General features: G+C 35.3%; 1 protein-coding gene and 1 non-coding gene across 39 annotated transcripts in view; both read left to right on the top strand.

Annotated features, from left to right (window-relative positions):
• Positions 1-19,922, top strand: part of COBLL1 (cordon-bleu WH2 repeat protein like 1) — a 194,058-nt gene that overhangs the window by 151,467 nt on the left and 22,669 nt on the right. For 32 of the 38 annotated variants that reach the window (XM_077956577.1, XM_077956567.1, XM_015110264.3 and 29 more), the window contains 3 exons: positions 24-1,594; positions 3,476-3,652; positions 9,832-11,043. In XM_077956577.1, the coding sequence (XP_077812703.1) occupies positions 24-1,594; positions 3,476-3,652; positions 9,832-9,918 (1,835 nt within the window). In that variant the 3' untranslated portion in view covers positions 9,919-11,043. Of the gene's footprint in view, positions 1-23; positions 1,595-3,475; positions 3,653-9,831; positions 11,044-19,922 lie in introns of those variants that run through there. The other 6 variants (XM_077956570.1, XM_077956564.1, XM_077956568.1 and 3 more) reach the window with 1 other exon arrangement.
• On the top strand, positions 8,086-8,220 carry LOC114671602 (small nucleolar RNA SNORA70). Its single transcript, XR_003721636.2, has one exon. It is a non-coding gene; the product is annotated as a small nucleolar RNA SNORA70 (small nucleolar RNA).

Raw genomic sequence — 19,922 nt, 5'->3', positions numbered from 1 at the left:
GATGATTTTTTTTCTCTCAATAGTACAAAATGAAATAATTGTCTTTCCAAAGAACACAGAAGACAATATGAAAAATGGAGTGAAGAAAACAGAAATCGATGTAGGAGGCGTTGCCAAAAATAATGACATTGATATGGAAGTTGAGAGACCATCAAACTCTCAGGCACATGAAACTGATACTGCTATAAGTTACAAGGAAAACCATCTAGCAGCTTCATCAGTACCAGATCAAAAACCGAATCAACCTAGTGCAGAAAAGACAAAAATGCAAGATGCCGCAATTCAGACAACCCCTTCTTGTAACAGTTTTGATGGGAAACACCAAGATCATAATTTGTCTGACTCCAAAGTTGAAGAAAGTGTACAAACTTCAAATAACAACATATCAACTCAACACTCATCCTTAAGTTCACAAGATTCTGTAGATACCTCAAGGGAATTCAGGAGTCAAGGCACCCTAATTATACATTCAGAAGATCCGCTTACCGTAAAAGATCCAATTTGTGCACATGGTAATGATGATCTTTTGCCTCCTATAGATAGGATTGATAAAAATTCAACTGCTTCTTACCTAAAGAATTATCCACTTTATAGACAGGACTACAATCCCAAGCCAAAACCTTCAAATGAAATTACACGAGAGTATATACCCAAAATTGGAATGACTACTTATAAAATAGTGCCTCCCAAATCCTTGGAAATACTGAAAGACTGGCAGTCAGAAACCACAGGGTATAAAGATGATCAGGACATACATGCTTTAGGGAAAAAGCACACTCATGAGAATGTGAAAGAAACTGCCATCCAAACAGAAGATTCGGCTATTTCTGAAAGCCCAAAAGGGCCACTGCCAGACCTTAAACCGAAGCCGAACCTGAGAACAGAGCATCAAGTGCACAGTTCTGTGAGCCCACCTGATGGAGCCATGGTTAGTCCTCTGAAACCAGCTCCCAAAATGACAAGAGACACTGGCACAGTTCCTTTTGCACCAAATTTGGAAGACATAAACAATATTTTGGAATCAAAATTTAAATCTCGGGCTTCTAATCCCCAGGCCAAACCCAGTTCTTTTTTTTTACAGATGCAGAAGAGAGTATCGGGTCACTATGTGACATCTGCAGCTGCCAAGAGTGTCCATGCTGCCCCTAATCCTGCTCCAAAAGAACTGACAAATAAAGAGGCAGAAAGGGATATGCTGCCTTCTCCAGAGCAGACTCTTTCTCCCTTAAATAAAATGCCTCACTCTGTTCCACAACCCCTGGTTGAAAAAACTGATGATGATGTCATCGGTCAGAAGCCTGCTGAAGCCTCTCCTCCTCCCATAGCTCCGAAACCTGCGGCAATTCCTGCTCGTCAGGTATCCACACAAAATCTGAAGACTCTGAAAACTTTTGGTGCCCCACGACCATACTCCAGTTCTGGTCCTTCACCGTTTGCTCTCGCTGTAGTGAAAAGGTCACAGTCTTTCAGTAAAGAGCGCACCAAGTCATCTAGTGCTGGTGCATCGGTCCAACCTCCAGCCAACACAGAGGAAGGGAAGACTCATTCTGTAAATACATTTGTGGACATCCCACAACTTGGTGTGTCTGATAAGGTAACTGTAGCCTTTTTAAAAATAAGTATTCAAATTTAGTCACAGGGTTTAATGGGGATTAACAAGCATGTTGATATGTTTGTGTGCTACTTTACTCTGAACTCATATTAATCTGAAATTAAGCTATTGTAGTGAAGAGAGTGGTAATACATAAAATCTGATTATTTGCTTACAATTATAACTTACATAACTTGTTTAGGTATTGCTGTAAGGTCGTCATTATATAATTGTGTCATTAGCAAAGGGTTTAAAGTTTCTTTGCTCATATCATTTGTATGGTATATTTACTAGTTTATGGTTCTATTTTCCTGTGTTATCTTAATTTGTTTTTAACTTGTCTAAATCTTCTGGTTTATTCTCCAATTTTACATTACTGTGCAATAGCAAAGGAAATAGTCTTAATGAAATGGAAAAATAACAGTTATCAGAGACTAGACAAAATAACTGAGCATCTCTCAGCTATGTGATTTCTATCATATACACTCAACTTCAGCTTGCATATATTGTGCATTTTCACATATAAAAAAATTGAAAGCAGAGTTTTAAAATGTAATTTTCTTAATTCTCCATTTTGTTAAGTCAGTGTCAACTTTCAACTATAATATGTATGTTGACCAAACTGTTATCTAACCACCATCTAACCTTAAATATTTACCTAAAAGGAGTGTTGTTGACTTAGTGTTTGGTCAACCAAGTGTTGTATTTTGCTAGCTTCAGATAATAGAGTCAAAGGAGAAGATGAAATTCACAGCATGATTTATGATAATCCTCATGCAATTTTAAAGAAATGCTTTGTGTACTCTTACTCTGATAGTGTTTAAAGAATACATTCATATTTGTGTGACAGTTCCAGAAGTATTTAATATTACTTTTTCAAACATTCCTAGAGCAAAAGAATGTTAATCATATTGCCAAGTAAATGTTTTTCCATAATTGTACAACAATATCTTAAATAATATTTTTTCATGTATTTTACATTTATGTTTATTACTTTGATATAGCATCGGGAATAGAAGTATGATATAGAGATTAATTCTGTACTTGGGCACAAAGCCTGTGATTTTTCTTGGACTAGAATACCATTCCTAAACAATGGAAGCTTGGTGTAGATAATAAAGCTTTTAAGTCATTGCCTGAGCCCTCTTTGGATCATTTTTTGGTAAAGATATGTATTTGGCAGTTTGAAAAAGACATTTAAGATTACTTGATAACATATGCCAGTTACATCAGTTACTAAATATGCCTTCCTGAGAAGCGTAATTCAATTTTTGATTCTTCAGTTTGGAAGTTCCTAACTTTTATGTGTTGCTTCTCATGGCAAAAAATAAAACATGGTCAGCACTTAGTCCATGTGACTTCCAGAAACACAAAATAAGCTACTAAGTGTAGCATAGTAATTCGTATTCCTTTATTAGAAGATATATTAGATTCAACAAATATGACATTGTCTATTTGACTCTTTTGCTCATTTTAAAATAGTAATTTCACAGCTAGTATGTTGAAACCATGAAAATGGGTCATTTTTTAGTTTGTAGTATTTTTAAAAATCTTAATTTGACTTTTCTAACCAATTCTGTGTATTGGTGAAGTCAGCAGTATTTAATTCAAGAACAATAAAATTACCACTGTATTTATGAAGCAAAGAGGTGGTACCACTTTTCTTCTTTGGCTTCCTGAGTTCAAGAGAAAATAATGCCCTCATCTTCCAGCTTAGCTCTGGCAGCAGAGATAATTCAGTGGGTGAGGAAACAGAGCTGTGTCTGAAACACCAGTGGGGCAAATGGCGATTGTTAAAGAACTATGGATGATGAAAACGTTTTGCAAAAAATGGCCCATTCTTTTCTTGGCATTCATATAAATATTTCACATTTATTTTTGTAGGATAATAACTCTGCACATAATGAACAGAATTCCCAAATACCAACTCCAACTGATTGCCCATCATTCACTCTTATGAGACAAAGTTCTTTAACATTCCAAAGCTCTGACCCAGAACAGATGCGACAGAGTTTGCTGACTGCAATCCGTTCAGGAGAGGCTGCTGCCAAATTGAAAAGGGTAAGTCTTCTTTATCAGATGGGTGACAGTGGGTTTATTGTCACCATTGTCAAACTAATACTTAGGGTAAAAATTTTCTAGCATGTAAATCTAAATAGCATTCCCAAAGTTACTCTTTTATGTCTTTGAAGTATAAGCTGAAAGAGTTCCAGAGTCTTACATGTACTTGAAAAATATGTCAGGTCTATTTTCCATAATATGGGCCAGGTGCAGAACTTGAATTTTGTTCATTCTTATGTAACTATATAGAGAATGCCCTGGGCTCTTATTTTAAGAGATTATGCTAGCACCTCAAGAAAGACTCTTTGGAAAATACCTCCCTGTTCCAAAAAAGGTAAATTAGTGATAGGAACCTACAAGTTTGTAGTCATAGCTCTTGCCATGATTAGTCACTGCCATATGTGAGGCTTAGGGAAGAGTTTTATAGGTTAAACCAAAAAAAGTACAGAATATCTAGAGAATGTAGATGATAAATAATGCAGAAATTCAATTCTTAGTAATGTCCTGCCAAAGTTTTCTAGCTCCTGCTTACTGTGGGGTAGAATAAAAAGAGGAAATCTGCTTTTTCTCAGGAAAAACACCCAAGTGTCACAGGGAATTCTTTTCAGGTGAATTTCCTCCTTGCGTTCCCTTCATCCACTGAGAAGAAGATGTGGTGAAGCTTTGAACAAGGCATCAGCACTTAACTTAGACTCTCCAGAGGCAGTCCTCTCCCTAAACCTTCTCCCCTTAATTCTCTCCCCTTAATTCTCCTGGTTGGAAGTACCTCCGCATCTAAGACAAGGAAAGTACTTATTATTCCATTAACTCCTGAGGCATTTCATTTTGTGAATTCCTTCTGTGATCGTTTTAAAAGTCATTTAGAGAATAGTAAGAGACTTGTTGAGCACAATATTGAGCTCAACAGAAATTAAATCTGCAAAGGAACAGGAATGCTACAAAGATAGGAAACGAAATGGGGAAAGGCTTTCTGGGCCTTTCAACCGTATCAACATTGGCCAAACTTGACTGCGTAAGCCAACTTCCTCGGTGTGTATGTGAGGAGGTATGAGTGACAGCCGTTCCTTCCCAGAGGACTTGGCACCCTGTCTGGGCAAACATGGAGACAAGGCAGAATACTGAGTGCTGTCAGGAGTGGAGGAAACAGGAAGGAGTAATACAGTGGATTAGATTTGAATTTTGTAAATTATTTGTAAAGTCTGATTTTAGTGCCTGACAGCATAACAATTTGGTATAGTTTTTAATATTGAAATTGGTTTTTCATCGGTCATAACAAATTTATATTTTTAGAGAAGGATAAATACCCATGTTAATAAATTATACATCCTCACTTGTGAAAAATTTTCTCTTTCTGATCTTGTGAATTAAGGATGAGTTTCAAACCAAGAACTACTGGTTGCTCAGTTCAATAAATTTGGCAAGCATTTTTAAAGCACATAAGTAACAAATATTGTACTAGATACTGAGAACACAAAAATGAATAAAATGAAGCCTCTGTCTTCTGTGCATTCACAGCCTGGTCCTGAGATACAGTGGTATATTGGGGCCATGGGAGAACCAACTTACTACACAGAAACTGATTGCGATGCCTTTATACTAGGTCAGTGAAGATGTTCATCAGTTTCAATGAACTAATTGCAGAAAACTGCATTAAGTTGGAAATGCCTTTTTGGCCAACAGAATTATACAGGCCAGCAGCTATATACTTGGTGTGTTATGGGCCCTGACTTGGCAGTCCTTTCACACAGACAACTCTCATTGCTTCTAGAATGAGCTGAATATGAATCAACATAAAAAGCGGGCACTAAATGATTATCCTATAATTGTTTCCTGTTTAAAACTAATTACTTTAGGTTCTATTGAATCTAAAATTTTCTCTCTTTCAATGGAACCTTATTGGTAGCTCTGAGTATAGTGCCAGATTCTAATTTTTTTAAAATAAAAATTCCATCTATAATCCATCTCATTTCACTAAAAATGGACATGGTATCTAGTAAAGTTCACAATATACAAACTTCATGACCAGTACTTTTCACTTCTAGTTACATACCCTAAAAATGTTATTGTGTACCAGGACTCTCACACATAAGAGTGTTCATGGAATATTATTTGTAAAAACTCCAAATAAATATAACCCTAATATCCAATTAGTAGAATTAATAGCAGTATATTCAAATAATGGACAAAATATAGTAAAATGCAATAATGTGCACAAAAATAGATATATATGCGTAAAGTTTGACAGCATACAAAACTAATTTAGATTATTTAGTGATGCATGTATAAGCAGCAGTTATTTTTAAAAGCAAGGAAGTAATTACAAAACTTATGATAGCGCTTACTTCCAGAGGGGAGGAAAAGGGGTCGGTGAGGGCTTATTGAGCTAGGCTATGCACACAATTTAAGGGGTAATCAAAAAGCTAAGTAATCCACGTAAATGTTATTTATTGTAAGGCAATAAAAATATTCAATATAAGGCTAAAATCTATGATGAAGAAAATACCACAATTTTAAAAGACGATTAATAGGAAACTTGGAGGTGTTTTTTCTCTTGACGTGAGTGGTGCATTGTAAGCATGTTTGTTTTTCACTGGGCTACGTATTTACATTTAGTGAATTTTTCTATATATATATTCTATTTCAAAAAATTGCAAAAGGAAGTAAAAACGGGCACAGGCAGGCTCTTAATTTCTTGTGATCTTTGCTTAAGTCCTGTGTTTCTGTTCTGTACTGAAGATTTCTTCTAGTTTCTTTTAAATTCTGACATTTCTTTTATAGAACAACAATTGTATTGCCAAATAAAATCTCTGGTGATTTTGATGGTAGGTTTAGATTGTTCATCAGAAAGTTGGCTCTGTGTTTCTCTGTATCTTGGCACCCAAATATTCAATTTAACTCCAGGTACCCACTTGTCTTATGGCTCTGGTTCATACGCAGGCAATTAACCTTCATTATAATGGTTGGTTCACAATAGAACAATTATCTAGTTGATTACTCTAGTGTAAATGTAGTCATAAATATGCCATTTTTCTTCATGTTTCAGAAGGAATTTTTTTACATACCTTACCCCTACTCAATCCCCATATAGTCACAGAGATTAGTCTTTTCTTCATGTAAAGCATTAATAAATCGAGCTCAGTATGTTATAAATTGTGTGATGTTAAGGTTTATATATGAATCAGCAAATTATTTACAAAGAACAAGACAGATTAATTCATTACCCTTGGCCTGTGTTGACATAAGAACAACTTTGGCTTTCAGTACTTGATGGTCTCTGATTTACTAAAAATCAAGTTATTACCCCATTACAAGTAAGGTCTGAAAATAGTGAATCATATTTTGATATTTATCGCTATGTATTAAGTGTTTTTCAAATGTAAGATTTATCTTTGGTTCAACAGAAGGTGGAGGGAAGGAAAAAACTGGGTAAGTCATACAGAATCTTGCTGGCTTGTTTTGTTTATTTAATTAGTTTTTTAAATTCATATTTCCTTAGTTTAAATTTGAACAACCAGAGTTTCAGGTTGGCAGCGATTTCTACGTTTTTAAAGTAAATGTAAATGATAGAAATTTTCATAGTTACATTCCTTGTGGAAAAAAAGAAAGCTATGTGGAATTCCTAAAAATTCTTTAAACTTCAAGAGTAGACAATCAATTAGTAGATATTCACATCAGTAAATTCTTAAATGTTTTTTTTAAGTATCTGTATTATAAGTGTAATATGTTCCTCATTCAAAAACATTCAAGTGATACCTTCTTTTTTCTTTATGAATGTTTGTAAAAAGTTACCATATTCCATTCAAGAAATATTTATTGAGCACTACACTGTCCCAGGCACTAAAATAAATATTGATATAAAGTTGGTATAAACTGGCATTAAAATCAATAAGATCTCTGCCCTCAGAATTTATAAACTAGTATTTTAATGATGGCTTCTTTTGTTTAAAAGTTTAGTAAACAAGTTTTTAAATAGTAAAGAAGATGTCATTTTTCTTCAAAAATAACCATTCTTGATAGGTTGCTCTGTAAGCTTCTAGGCCACTTTTGTAATATGTAAATGTATTTAATTTACAAAATGGAATACTCTGCAAATCCATTCATAAACAAATGTCTCTTCGAAGCTTTTTCAAACTGTTAAATATATATATCTGTACTATTCTTTTTAAGATTACATAGTATTTGACTTTATGAATGTAACATAGCTTATTTGTTCCTTATTGGTGGTCGTTCAACTGGATTCTATATATGGTGCTACAATGAGCATCTTTTACTTGGAGACATTTAGAGCCATCCATATGTTTTCTAAATGCCTAAAACAAATTTTCCCCTTCACAAAGAATTATGAGAACTGCAATTTTGGCAAGAATTACAAAATAATTCTCCCGTACACAGAAACATTTGGGACCAAGGTTCCACAATGAAAGTCATTACCTCTGCAGCCAATTAAACCTACTGAGTTCCTTTCCTTATGGGGGCCCAGTGTGCAGTGGCTGCAAACAGCAGCCTCCTTGGTAGTGTATGCAACCTGTTTCTTATATAGGTTGCTCTAAGGGACCTTGGTGATAGGCCTTTCAGATGTATGTTCATGTCTCTGACCTTGCACTACCTCAATGTAAGCTCCAAACAGGCATAGGAGGTGTCTTTGGAAAGCCCCAGGGTACTGTGGCCAGGGTTCACATTGGCCAAGTTATCATGTCCATCCGCACCAAACTGCAGAACAAGGAGCATGTGATTGAGGCCCTGCACAAGGCCAAGTTCAAGTTCTCTGGCTGCCAGAAGATCCACTTCTCAAAGAAGTGAGACTTCACCAAGTTCAGTGCTGATGAATTTGAAGACATGGTGGCTGAGAAGTGGCTCATCCCAGATGGATGTGGGGTCAAGTACATTCCCAATCATGGACCTCTGGACAAGTGCCGGGCCCTGCACTCATGAGGGCTTCCACTGTGCTGCCCCCTCTTAATACTCACCAATAAATTCTACCTCCTCTCCAAAAAAAAAAGAAAAAAAAAAAAAAAGTCATTACCTGTCATTTGTTGGCTATTCTTGGAAAGAAATCTCACAGGTATACTAAACAGTGCAGATGAGTTTTCCCTTCTGCTGGTGGCAACTCTTCTTCTCACCCATTTTCTTTTAGGTGTGTAGCGTCAATCACTCTGCTCCATCCTGGATTCATCAGACAGTCGAGAAAACTCATTAGTTTAGATGACCAATCTTTATTTAGTAAAAGGCAAAAAACGAAGCGCAAGGAAGCCAAGTCCAAACTAAATTTGCCAATTTCATTTTCCTTTTAACCAATTTACTCGGTTGCTAGGAAAATCTGTGGCCATTTGTACTCTAGTTGTCTTCTTGTGAGAAGATGATAGTGTTTAGTTATGAACCTAAATTAGTAAAATTGTAATCTAAATTGTCTTAAAATATCTTTATTATATTGCAGGTATGATATTTCAAAATACAGATATTTACTATTCATAATCCAGATGACTTTACATTTTTCAAAAGCTGGAATTCACACTATGTAGAAAATTCTTGTTTTCGTGTTTTTATTCACTTATAGTTTGTGAATAGAAGACTTTACCATAGAATTTTGAAACTTAGGAGTTTACTTACTAAGAAAAAGAAAAAAACTCCCTTTCAGTCTGCAATCATTTGGCTTAACAGTCACAGATTTTACTTTTTAAATCCTTCACATGAAAACATTTTTAATACCAAGGACTCGTTTTTTTGTTTTGAATAAATAGGGGGCCATGGGGAGGGGGATTTCATGTTAATTTATACCATCAGTACAAAACTTTGTAAAATTCATTGCTTTGTGGCATTCACTTTATCTTTCTACATTCTCAGAGGCAGTTTTGGGGAGCCAGAATTACAGAATTAATCTAGCTAAAAATGCTGTTTAACAGCTTGGCTTGCAGTCTGTTTGTGCTCTTGTCCTTTGTGTTGATTTGGTAATTTTGTACAGATTAAGATGTGTTAACGGATTATTTAACTTATTTGTTGTGAAAATAACAACTCTTTTTAAATTTTATGGTAGAATGAACGTTTATTCTTGATTATAATTTATTAAATAATAAATACTTAGCATTTACAATTAAGCAGAAGTTAAAATGTGGTAACTGTTGAAAATTAGACAGCTGTCCCATTTTAAATTGATGGGTGCAAAGTGTGTTTCTTTCTCTTAGGTTACCATTCCATCAAATACAATATCTGTGAATGGAAGGTCAAGACTCAGCCATTCCATGTCCCCTGATGCCCAGGATGACCGTTAAATGTTACCCCGCCACACCACTGCACTTCACTTCCACTTCAGACCAACTTCATACTAATGGAACATTTTGGCAAATGTATATTCAGATGTACACTAATATATTATCTGTTAAAATATTAGAATTTGTGCCGTGGCTTTTAATGCCAGAAGAAAAGTTACCAGAATTTATAATTTATAATAATTTTTTAATCTTTTTTTTTTTTTGCCTTAAGTGTTGAATATGCTGCTTTAGAACTTTAAAACAAGGTGTAAATGATTTTCATTTTTTACAAATGAAAAATAATCACTTTGTATTGATTTCACTTACCAGCACATTCTCTACAATGGTGACTTAGACAAAGGTATAAGATTCATAGACTTATATTTGTATGACATACAACTAGGACAAACATAGATATGACATTTGCTGCCTCAATGTTGCAATTGGAAATATTTATAAGTTATATGAAAGCCTGTTTTGTGCTGAAAGAATAATTTAGAAAACTAGTGATATCAAATAAGTATATTCAGTTCAATAATTGTTTTCAATGATGAATCACTTAGTGTGAAAGACTTGCCTTGTGTATTCTTTGTGTAATTACAAATCACTGTCAATTTTATGGCAAGCTCATAGTATTTTAATATTTTATTAACATGGAACTCTTGTTTTTTTAATCTTTAGAACTTAAATTCTACAAGAATTTAAAATATTTTCTGTATATAATTATGACATTGTCACACAGAAATTACACATTTTATGTGCCAGAAGACTTAAAAATCTTTCTTTGAAAATGCTGATATATTGTGACAGTTATTTCACATTTGATATGTAGAGAGGAATAGGGGTTAGTTTATGTTTATATTGAAAAACTTTAAAGACTATTTGGAAGTTCCAGAAATTCTGGTTTTAATTCAAGTAAAATGATAAAATAGTCATTATATAGTTCAGATGCTAATATCCTAAGTAATAATATATATTTACATTGAAGCTAAAACTGTTAAGCAAAACAATGCCAATTTGTCGACTTACAGCTCTTCTGGAGTCTAGAGCTTGTTGGTGTTCTGTCCCTACTTTAAGAATTTAATTGCTCACTTATTCTAAAAGCTTTGTTCAAACAAGATGATATTAAATTTGTTTTCACTAAAACTACTGGGATATCTGCCTCTTGGGGATTTTTTTTTTCTATTTAATAAAAGTAAGTTGTATATTTGGGGTGCTTTTTAAAAAATATAGTTTCTGTCAACCAGAATATTTATTTCCCTTACCTGATGCATACATTTCTATTAGCCAGTGAACAAACAAGAAATTTGTAAAATTTACCATCTATCAGGGATCCCTAGTGTACATTTAAGCCCTGGCATTCTGACTCCAAAATGCATGGTCTAAGCATGTAAAATGTTTAGAATAGTTCCTGATACATGGCATGGCCATCTCAAATGCTAAATGTTGCTGCTGTTTTCCTTGAATCAGATGGAGAGACCTTCGTATATAGATACTTAAGTTATGTTGTTATAAGCAAGTAGAGAAGAGTGAATTTTTAAAAAAAATTGTGTTGGCATAAATATCTACTAGTAAACATATAAATTTGGATCCCTAATTTAAACCATCATATATTTGAGTTGGATTGAAGACTTAACTAAAAGATAAGCGACATGTAGGATGTTTTCAATATATTAATATATAAGAAAGGCTTAATTTATGAAGATATAAAAGTTCCTACAAGTCATGATAAGTCTACCTAATAGAAATATCAGCACATTATTCTTACAAGAGGGAATTCAAAAGGCCAACAAACATGGAAAAAAAATACCCTTCACTGATAATCAGGGAAATACAAGTTAAAAACATGGAAAGGTGTCACATCAAATTAGCAAAAACGTAAGTTTCAAAATAGCAAGTGTTGTCAGGAACATCAAACAGTGGGAACTCTAACTGTTGGTGGGAAAATACACTGGCTTGACTACCAGTTCTGCAATATCTAGTCAAATTAAAGATTCCCTACCATGTTACCTTAAATAAGTACTTACGCACATGCATAAGGAGACATCTACAAAAATGTTCATGGCAGCCTTGTGTAAAACAGCAGAAAGGGGTCCTAACCCATGCTCAACTTTGATAATGCATATATTCATGTGATAGACTTCCACACAATAGTCAAAATGAACAAGTTAGAGCTATGTGTGTCAGTATGAATACATCTCAAAAATAAGTGACAAGAGTGAGTGGTGGAACAAGGCATTTTACGAAATTAGTTATATAAAGTATAAATATAAAAAATGATACTATAAATTATTGCTGTATATGTAGAAAAAAATATTTGCTGATGGTTACCTGTGGGAACCAAGAAAGATTGAATTGAGGAGATTTATAAGAGGCATCAATTGTGTTTGTAGTATTTTATAAACTGCTGTTTGAAAACAAGTGCTTATTCTAGATTCTAGTATACTTGTAGTTTATAATTAAAATAATGTTTTAAAGGTCACATAGGATTTAGGGGCTATGTATATAAACCATTAATGCATTTACGTTCTGAAAAGTTGCCTTATCTACACCATTTTATGAGAATGTGTGCTACCGTCTCAATGGGGAAAGAAATTTGTGACAAGTAGTTTTCACTCATCCTAAAATAACAGCACAAGTAAGATAAAGGAATGGTCTAGAACCAACTTTTGACTTTCATGCATAATTTTTAGCATCTAGGCATTTTGCTTTTCCTTCTTTTCCCCCAATCAAGTTATTTCTTTATATAATATTATAATTCAGATTATATATATATATATATATGATAGAGTATAAAATACATTCTTTTTCATCCCCAGCATCCCACTCCCCTCTCTAAAGATAGCTGTTAATATTTTGATATGAAGCTCTATATAGATGTATTTATTTGAAGTACATTTGTGCAGGTGTGTTGGGGGCTTTTGTGTGTGTGTGTGTGTTTGTTTCTTAACATGAAAGGAGTCACACTCTAATACTGTTTAACAACTTGCCTTTTATACCAGCAGTGTTTTGGAAGAGCTTTTCTTTTTGCACATACAGATCGATCGTATTTCCGTTAGCCATTCTATTTTTTCTTGCTGCGGTCCATAATGTTGGCTGGAGTGAAGAGATTGCAGTTCAGATCACAAGTCTGCCACTCATGAATCATGGGATCTTGGGCAAATTACTTTCTCTATGCTTCATTTTGTCTTCTGAAAAATTAATATGAATAAAACTGAACACTTTTTAAAAATGGCAGGTAATTCATCTTTTAAAGTTACCTGATGTCAATATTATTAGTGAACAGGTGTTATTTGCCTAATACACTCCGTATTCTTTGAGTAGTGACCCTTCTTCCGATTTCACCTCTTTATATACTGCCAGATCTGGCCTTGGCCACTAGGCACTGGCAACAGCATATACACTCTGTCACCTTATCCAAGTCCTTGAAATGAGACCAGCCTTTGTCCTGAGACTTAGTTACTTATAGGTGCCTAAAACCGAAAGTGTCCCAATTGATACAATTATGTGTCTAATGCCAGTTTACTTTCTACCCCCTACCAATAAAGAAAATAAGTATCAAAGAGCTAAGAATCAAACTCATCATTTTAAAAATCTACTGATTTTGATAACTGACTTGACAGAAAAGAACTTGCAATTTGAGGTCATAGTGAAGATTTCCAGGATCAAAGTGGTTTCTGAGGTTTTAGATGTAAAAATAGTTCCTATTTATTTGATATTTCAGAGTTTACAATGAGATTTTTATTTGATCCACATATTTAAAAGGTGTGCAAAGATTGCTACTTTACAAAGGTCACACAAGCAGAGGAGTCTCAGAGTCCCACATCCAATTGCTAGTCTGTTCTTCCCTGTAACTAAATGTAGCAAATGATGAAGAAACTGGTGCTAGATTTCAAGGGATACCAGAATAGGAAGTTATTTGTTCTGAATCTTCAGTTCGTTTTCCTTTTCTCTTAAACGTTACCACTTTCCTGCAAATTTCCATCCTTAATATGTTAGACTCTTCATATAGATACATTGTGTTTACAACAAGGAAAAAATGCCACCATGTGCTCAGAACTTTTTTGACAGGTATTTTGAGAAGAGTTGTGGAACATTCTGGTAATTTGTAGAGATCTGTTGGCATCTCTGCTTCGCAAACTGGAAAAAATTTGGAAGTCTTGCTAATTACTTTTCTTGGAGAAGAAAAAAAATGCTACAGTTGCAAACAAATGTATAGTTTTCAAAAGAAGCAACTTTTTTGCTCCCCAGTTTATTCTTAGTTTCCAGCCCACGCCTTGGGATAGGCATAGTGATGGCCTCAATTCTTTCCCTCTCTTGCATCCATACCTTTTGCTGTGTGACTTTGCAGCTCCTCTCATTAAAGAGGCAGAGACCCCTTTCCTACCCATAGAAGCAGGTTTTGAGAGTAAGAGAATGAAGTGAAAATGACACTGTGCCAGTTCTAAGACCAGCGCTCGAAGGTTCACATGTTTCTGCTTGCTTTCACTGTATTTGAAATGTTGCTGTGAGAAAGACATCTCTGAGACAGCTGAATGGTCCTAAGAAAAGGATGAGAGACACAGGGAGCAGAGCTCCCAACGATCATCTAAGAGCCAGGCCCCCAGCTTACTCTGATGTGTGAGCAATAAATGCTTACCCCAGCAATACCACCAAGGTTTGTGGTTGGCTTATATAGAGCATTAATGTGGCAATAGGCGCAATACACCCTGTTAAACTATACACATATGACTCTAACCCCAATCATAAATTCATTCAATCTGTTCAGGTCCACAACCCTGTTTCCTCCAGAATCTCACAGATGACTTACTAAATCCGACACAAACACACATCAGACTTTCTATCTAGCTCCCAACCAGTTAAAAGCAATTCCAAATAATATTTTCTTAGTTGTGGTGCAAAAGTATATTCTCTCCCTTTCTCTATAGTTTTCTCTCATTTTGCCTTCAGGCCTGGAAGCATGAGAGCCCAGCTGTCAAAGTCATCTAGACCCCCTTCAGAAGGTTATTGAATTTATGTGTTTCACAGGATTGTGAGATAAAATACAGAATGCCCACTTAAATTTGAATTTCGGATAAACAACAAATTACTTTTTTAGCATAAGTATATCCCATACAATATTTGGGATATACTTGTATTTTTATATTGTTTATCTGACGTCCAAGCTAACCAGGCATTCTGCATTTTTCTTAGCTAAATCTGGCAACTGTGCTATTTTGTTGAAAACCTGAAAGTGTACAAAGAAGGAAGAAGCAGAATCTGCCATATGAGTAATAGAAGTGAGCAGGCCCAGAGCTTCCTAAGTCAAGAAACCAAGAGGCATCATTATGGAAAAGAGTAGCTCACCCTGTGTGCTCCTTGGTAGTTCTCTCTCAGAGATACCCTCATGTTATGAATGGGGAAAAGTTCACTGAAGAGTTCATAGTGAAGAAACTTTGGATGATTTCTGTTGTTGGATTTTGGATACCTTCAAGGGATCAGAAAATAATATACTTAGGAAATTTTGGTAATGTCATCATTACCCTCCACGTTATTATGATGACAGTTACAATTGTTAAATCTAGGTGGTGGGTATGTGGGTTATAATTGTACACGATTTTTAACTTTTCTGCATATTTGAAATTATGATAAAGTCAGTAAATAAATTATTGAGATACTCCTATTACAGTGACCAATTGCACTCTATTCTTATGGGTAAAGACATTTAATCTGTGGCCATTTGTTCTCCCTCCACCCATTAAAAATGTTAGTCAAGGCCGGGCCCGGTGGCTCACGCCTGTACTCCCAGCACTTTGGGAGGGCGAGACGGCGGATCACGATCAGGAGATCGAAACCATCCTGGCTAACACGGTGAAACCCCGTCACTACCAAAAGCACAAAAAATTAGCCGGGGGAGGTGGCGGGCGCCTGTAGTCCCAGCTACTCGGGAGGCTGAGGCAGGAGAATGGCGTGAACCATGGAGGCGGAGCTTGCAGTGAGCCGAGATCGCGCCACTGCACTCCAGCCTGGGCGACACAGCGAGACTCCGTCTCAAAAAAAAAAAAAAAAAAAAAAAAAGAATGTTAGTCAAGTCAAGATAGATGATGCGAGGCAAGTAGGAATTTGGCAAAAGCTTCTATTAGCAAAGTTAATTAAGGGTGTCATGGTTCAGTTTTAACTGAAAAACACCATGCACTGCAAGATCTGATGGAGCACAGCATTATTCTTATTATTTTATTATACTTTAAGTTCTGGGATACATGTGCAGAACATGCAGGTTTGTTACGTCAGTATACATGTGCCATGGTAGTTTGCTGCACCCATCAACCTATCATCTACATTAGGTGTTTCTCTAAATTCTCTCCCTCCCCTAGCCCCCTCACCCCCCGAAAGGACCCGGTGTGTGATGTTCCCCTCCCTGTGTCCATGTGTTTTCATTGTTCAACTCCCACTTATGCGGTGTTTGGTTTTCTGTTCTTGGAACACGGCATTATTTTTAAGAGGGAGGGGAGAAATAGGGAAAATGAAGTTAAGTACCGCTTCTCTACCATTTACTCTGCTACACTTCCCTTGAGGTAGATTTTTATCACATTTTACTCATGAAGCTCAGAGCACGCTAGGGTGGTGCTGGGGTTGAAGACATATTTGATACCATGGCCCCATTTTTTTTTCTGCTATACTCTGCTGCCTTATTCCAATTGTAACTGTGTACTTGAACAATCTTCAAAAAGTTTTTTTTTCTCTTTGCAATGAGTACCTCATAAATTACATCTCTAATTTTTGTAACCTTATTTCAGTTGCCTAAACCTGAGAAAAAAAATCATAATGAAAGTGACCAGTATTTCTCCCAGACCACTTATTCTGCCATTTTGAAGCCTGATGGATGGCTGGTAATTTGTACTAGGTGTTGCGCCACATCCCCCATAAATATGGGACACCTCATAGAATTTTACTAGGCACTGTGCTTTAGAGAAGTATGGCCTTCTCGAGAAGTCTAGAATCAAAGAGGAGACAGACATAGAAATGTGGAGAAACGTAATCCAACAGTGCGTGAGATATCCCAGAGAAATGTTTGCTAAATGCTAGAGGCTGCGAGGACTATGATGTAAAGTGACTGGTGATCTGGACTTCCAAACTGGGTGGATAGGAGTTGGTAATGTGAGTATAAGAGGAAAGACTCTGAGGGCATGCATATGGTGAGTTTTATAACAGTCTGCATTATTCTGGGGTGGCAAGTTTGTTCCTTTATTTGATGAACATTTGTTGACCATTTTCTTTCCAACAGGCACTGTGCTGGGTCATAAAGAAAGATGGCTAAGACAATTTTAGTCCTCCAAGAATTATAGACTAGTGATGGTTCATAAAACACGGTCATAAAAGAAAAGTATGCTAGAGATGTAAGTTGTCCCTTTTTCCACTAGGTCATTTGCCTTTTTTCAGAAGTGCTTCATATATTCTTGATACTAGCTCATTATTAGTTACATGAATTATAAATATTCTCTTCGTGTTTGTAGCTTACTGTTTATTTAAATTGTCTTCATGAAAATTTCTTATTAACATAATTGAATGCATCAATATTTTCTGTTATGATTAACATTTTTTGTATTATGTTTAAGGAATCCTTTTCTACCCTGAGGTCAGACAGGGGCATTCATTGGTATTTTATTCTGAAAGTTTTAAGGCTTTGCTTCTTGAATTTAAGGTCTGAATTCATCTGAGGTATTTTGTATGGTTTCAGATAGCAATCCATTTTTCTTCTTGCTCCCTATATGAATAATCAAATTTTTTAACTGTATTAGTTAAATAACCATGCCTTTCTTCAGTGATCTGACATATTATCTCCATAATTTTTGATGATCCCTAAATTCATAAGTCTATTTTGGGATTTTTATTTTCCTGTTCCATTGGTCAAGATGTGTATACAGCATCAATTTTACTGTTTTGATTATTATAACTTTATAATAAGCCTTTATATCTTGAAGAAAAGTTGCTCCTTTTTCTTCTCCTTCAGAAATGTCTTGGCTATTCTTGCTCTTCGTTCTTCTCTATAAATTTTAGCATAAACTTAATTTCCATAATATATGACTGGGAATTTTACAGAAGAGTTAATGTGTCTAACTAGTAAACACAAAGAATAGATCAGTGTTAGCAGTTAACTGAGGGAATGCAAATCAAGACCACAAGGAGATAACAATTTGCGCCTATTGACAAAAATTCAGAAGTCTAATAATACTTAGTGTTGGAGAGCATATGGCCCAGTATGATCTTATCTGCTGTTGGTGAGAGTATCAATTAGTACAAACACTTTGAAAACTAAGAGGGAATTCTATAATATCTAACATTTGCATGTATCAATTTATCTCTCTAGATCTAGATCCTAACCCTCTCCACCCTGCACTGTGTTCTTGGAAGTGGATCGTGAATGGTTTCCTTGCATTCTGGCTTCTGATTTGGTTCAGCCAATGAGAGACCATGGCAAGACATTAGAGAGAAGGGTAGAGAGTCAGGTCAAGGTTCTTAGTGAGATCAACTCTTTCTCTGCCAGTTTGTTAACTGAGTTCTACTGAAAGCTAGAGCTCTGTTGAGTAATCTTTTAAAGCTGCAGCTACCCTTTTGAGATTAAGTAGTAGCTCCCTCTTTGTGCCTTGTTAGGGCTAGGGATGTTTAAGGATCCTTGCCCTTGCTAGTCCTAGCATGTGGTGTTGTCCCATAATAGTTATTTTTTTAAACTTTACTCAATTACACAATTTGATCATGTTCCCACCAGTACCTTTGCTGGTACAACCTAAAACTCAACAGTTTCACTCTTAGGCATATACCCAAGAGGATTCAAAGTAGGTACGTTTTCCAGAAGACATGTTAAGAATGTTTGCAGTACACTTTGGATCACTTTGGATGCTTTGGTAATAGCAAAAAAGAAAAAAAAAAAGACAAGAAAGAAACAGCCCAAGTTCCAATGGACACAGATAAATAATAGTAAGCAAATGTCAAGGAAAAAACATTTTGAAGAAAGCCACAGAAGGCAACATATAAAATTATAACCTTTTAATGAAATTAAATTAGATGTACATATATGTGCTAAGAGTTTTTAAAAGGAGGCTTGATAAACATTACATTTAGGAGATTGGTTACCTGTGAGAGGGAGAAAGGGGGATAGGATTAGGTTAGGCAAGGGACACATAGGTAGGTTATCAGTGATGTTTTATTATTCTGTGATATAAATTAATGGATTTAGGGATGTTTACTATATAAATTGGTTGAATAAAATGAATGCATAATTAATGTATTACTGTTAAAAATGAATAGCAGGTTTAGAGAGTGTGGGATTCCTCTAAGTAACCCTATGAAGTTTTGAGCAGAAAGGTGACATAATCATAAAATTAATCTGCTGGAAGTGGCCAGAAATTCAGAAGGGAATGATCCTTTGCCAAAATCCAAGTCTGATTTTGATGGGGTTCTGGCTCTAGACTCGTGGCAGAGAAAGGAAAAAAAATAAAAAAAAAAAAGCAGAGTTAAGAATTGATGGCATTTTTGGTGGAAATACAGAAGTCAAAATGAGAGAGGACTGAAATATGAGGCCAAGAGTTGGTAATCTGATACAGATTTTCTGTCCCAGAATTATTGAAACCAGCATTTTAAATATTTTCTTTTAAGGAAATATGAAGAATATTTAACCATTTGATGCCATCTCTATATTGGCTACATTTATGCTAAATGATATAGAATGGCTTCATTTCTTGGACTTTTCCCTTTCCTTACTGTTTTCTGGGAATTGAATACAAGACCAAAGCTGAGACTCTGCAAATAAAGGTCAGGTTTTAGCTACATCTACAAGATCAGTTATATTTTTTATAGCTGACAGATATCCAAGTTGTGTGTGTGTGTGTGTGTGTGTGTGTGTGTGTGTGTGTGTGTGTGTAGTGAAAGGAATACCATTAAAAGATACAAAGGTACATCCCAGCTAAAAAGATTAAAGAACTTCTATTTGAAATTATGGTGTACATTATCTCTGCTTGAATGTCAACCATTCTTAAATTCAGAAAACA

Source organism: Macaca mulatta, chromosome 12, assembly GCF_049350105.2.
Source record: "Macaca mulatta isolate MMU2019108-1 chromosome 12, T2T-MMU8v2.0, whole genome shotgun sequence".
Classification (NCBI taxonomy): domain Eukaryota; kingdom Metazoa; phylum Chordata; class Mammalia; order Primates; family Cercopithecidae; genus Macaca; species Macaca mulatta.
The sequence above is the reverse complement of the archived record's forward strand: the minus strand, read 5'-3'. Positions and strand labels throughout refer to the sequence as shown.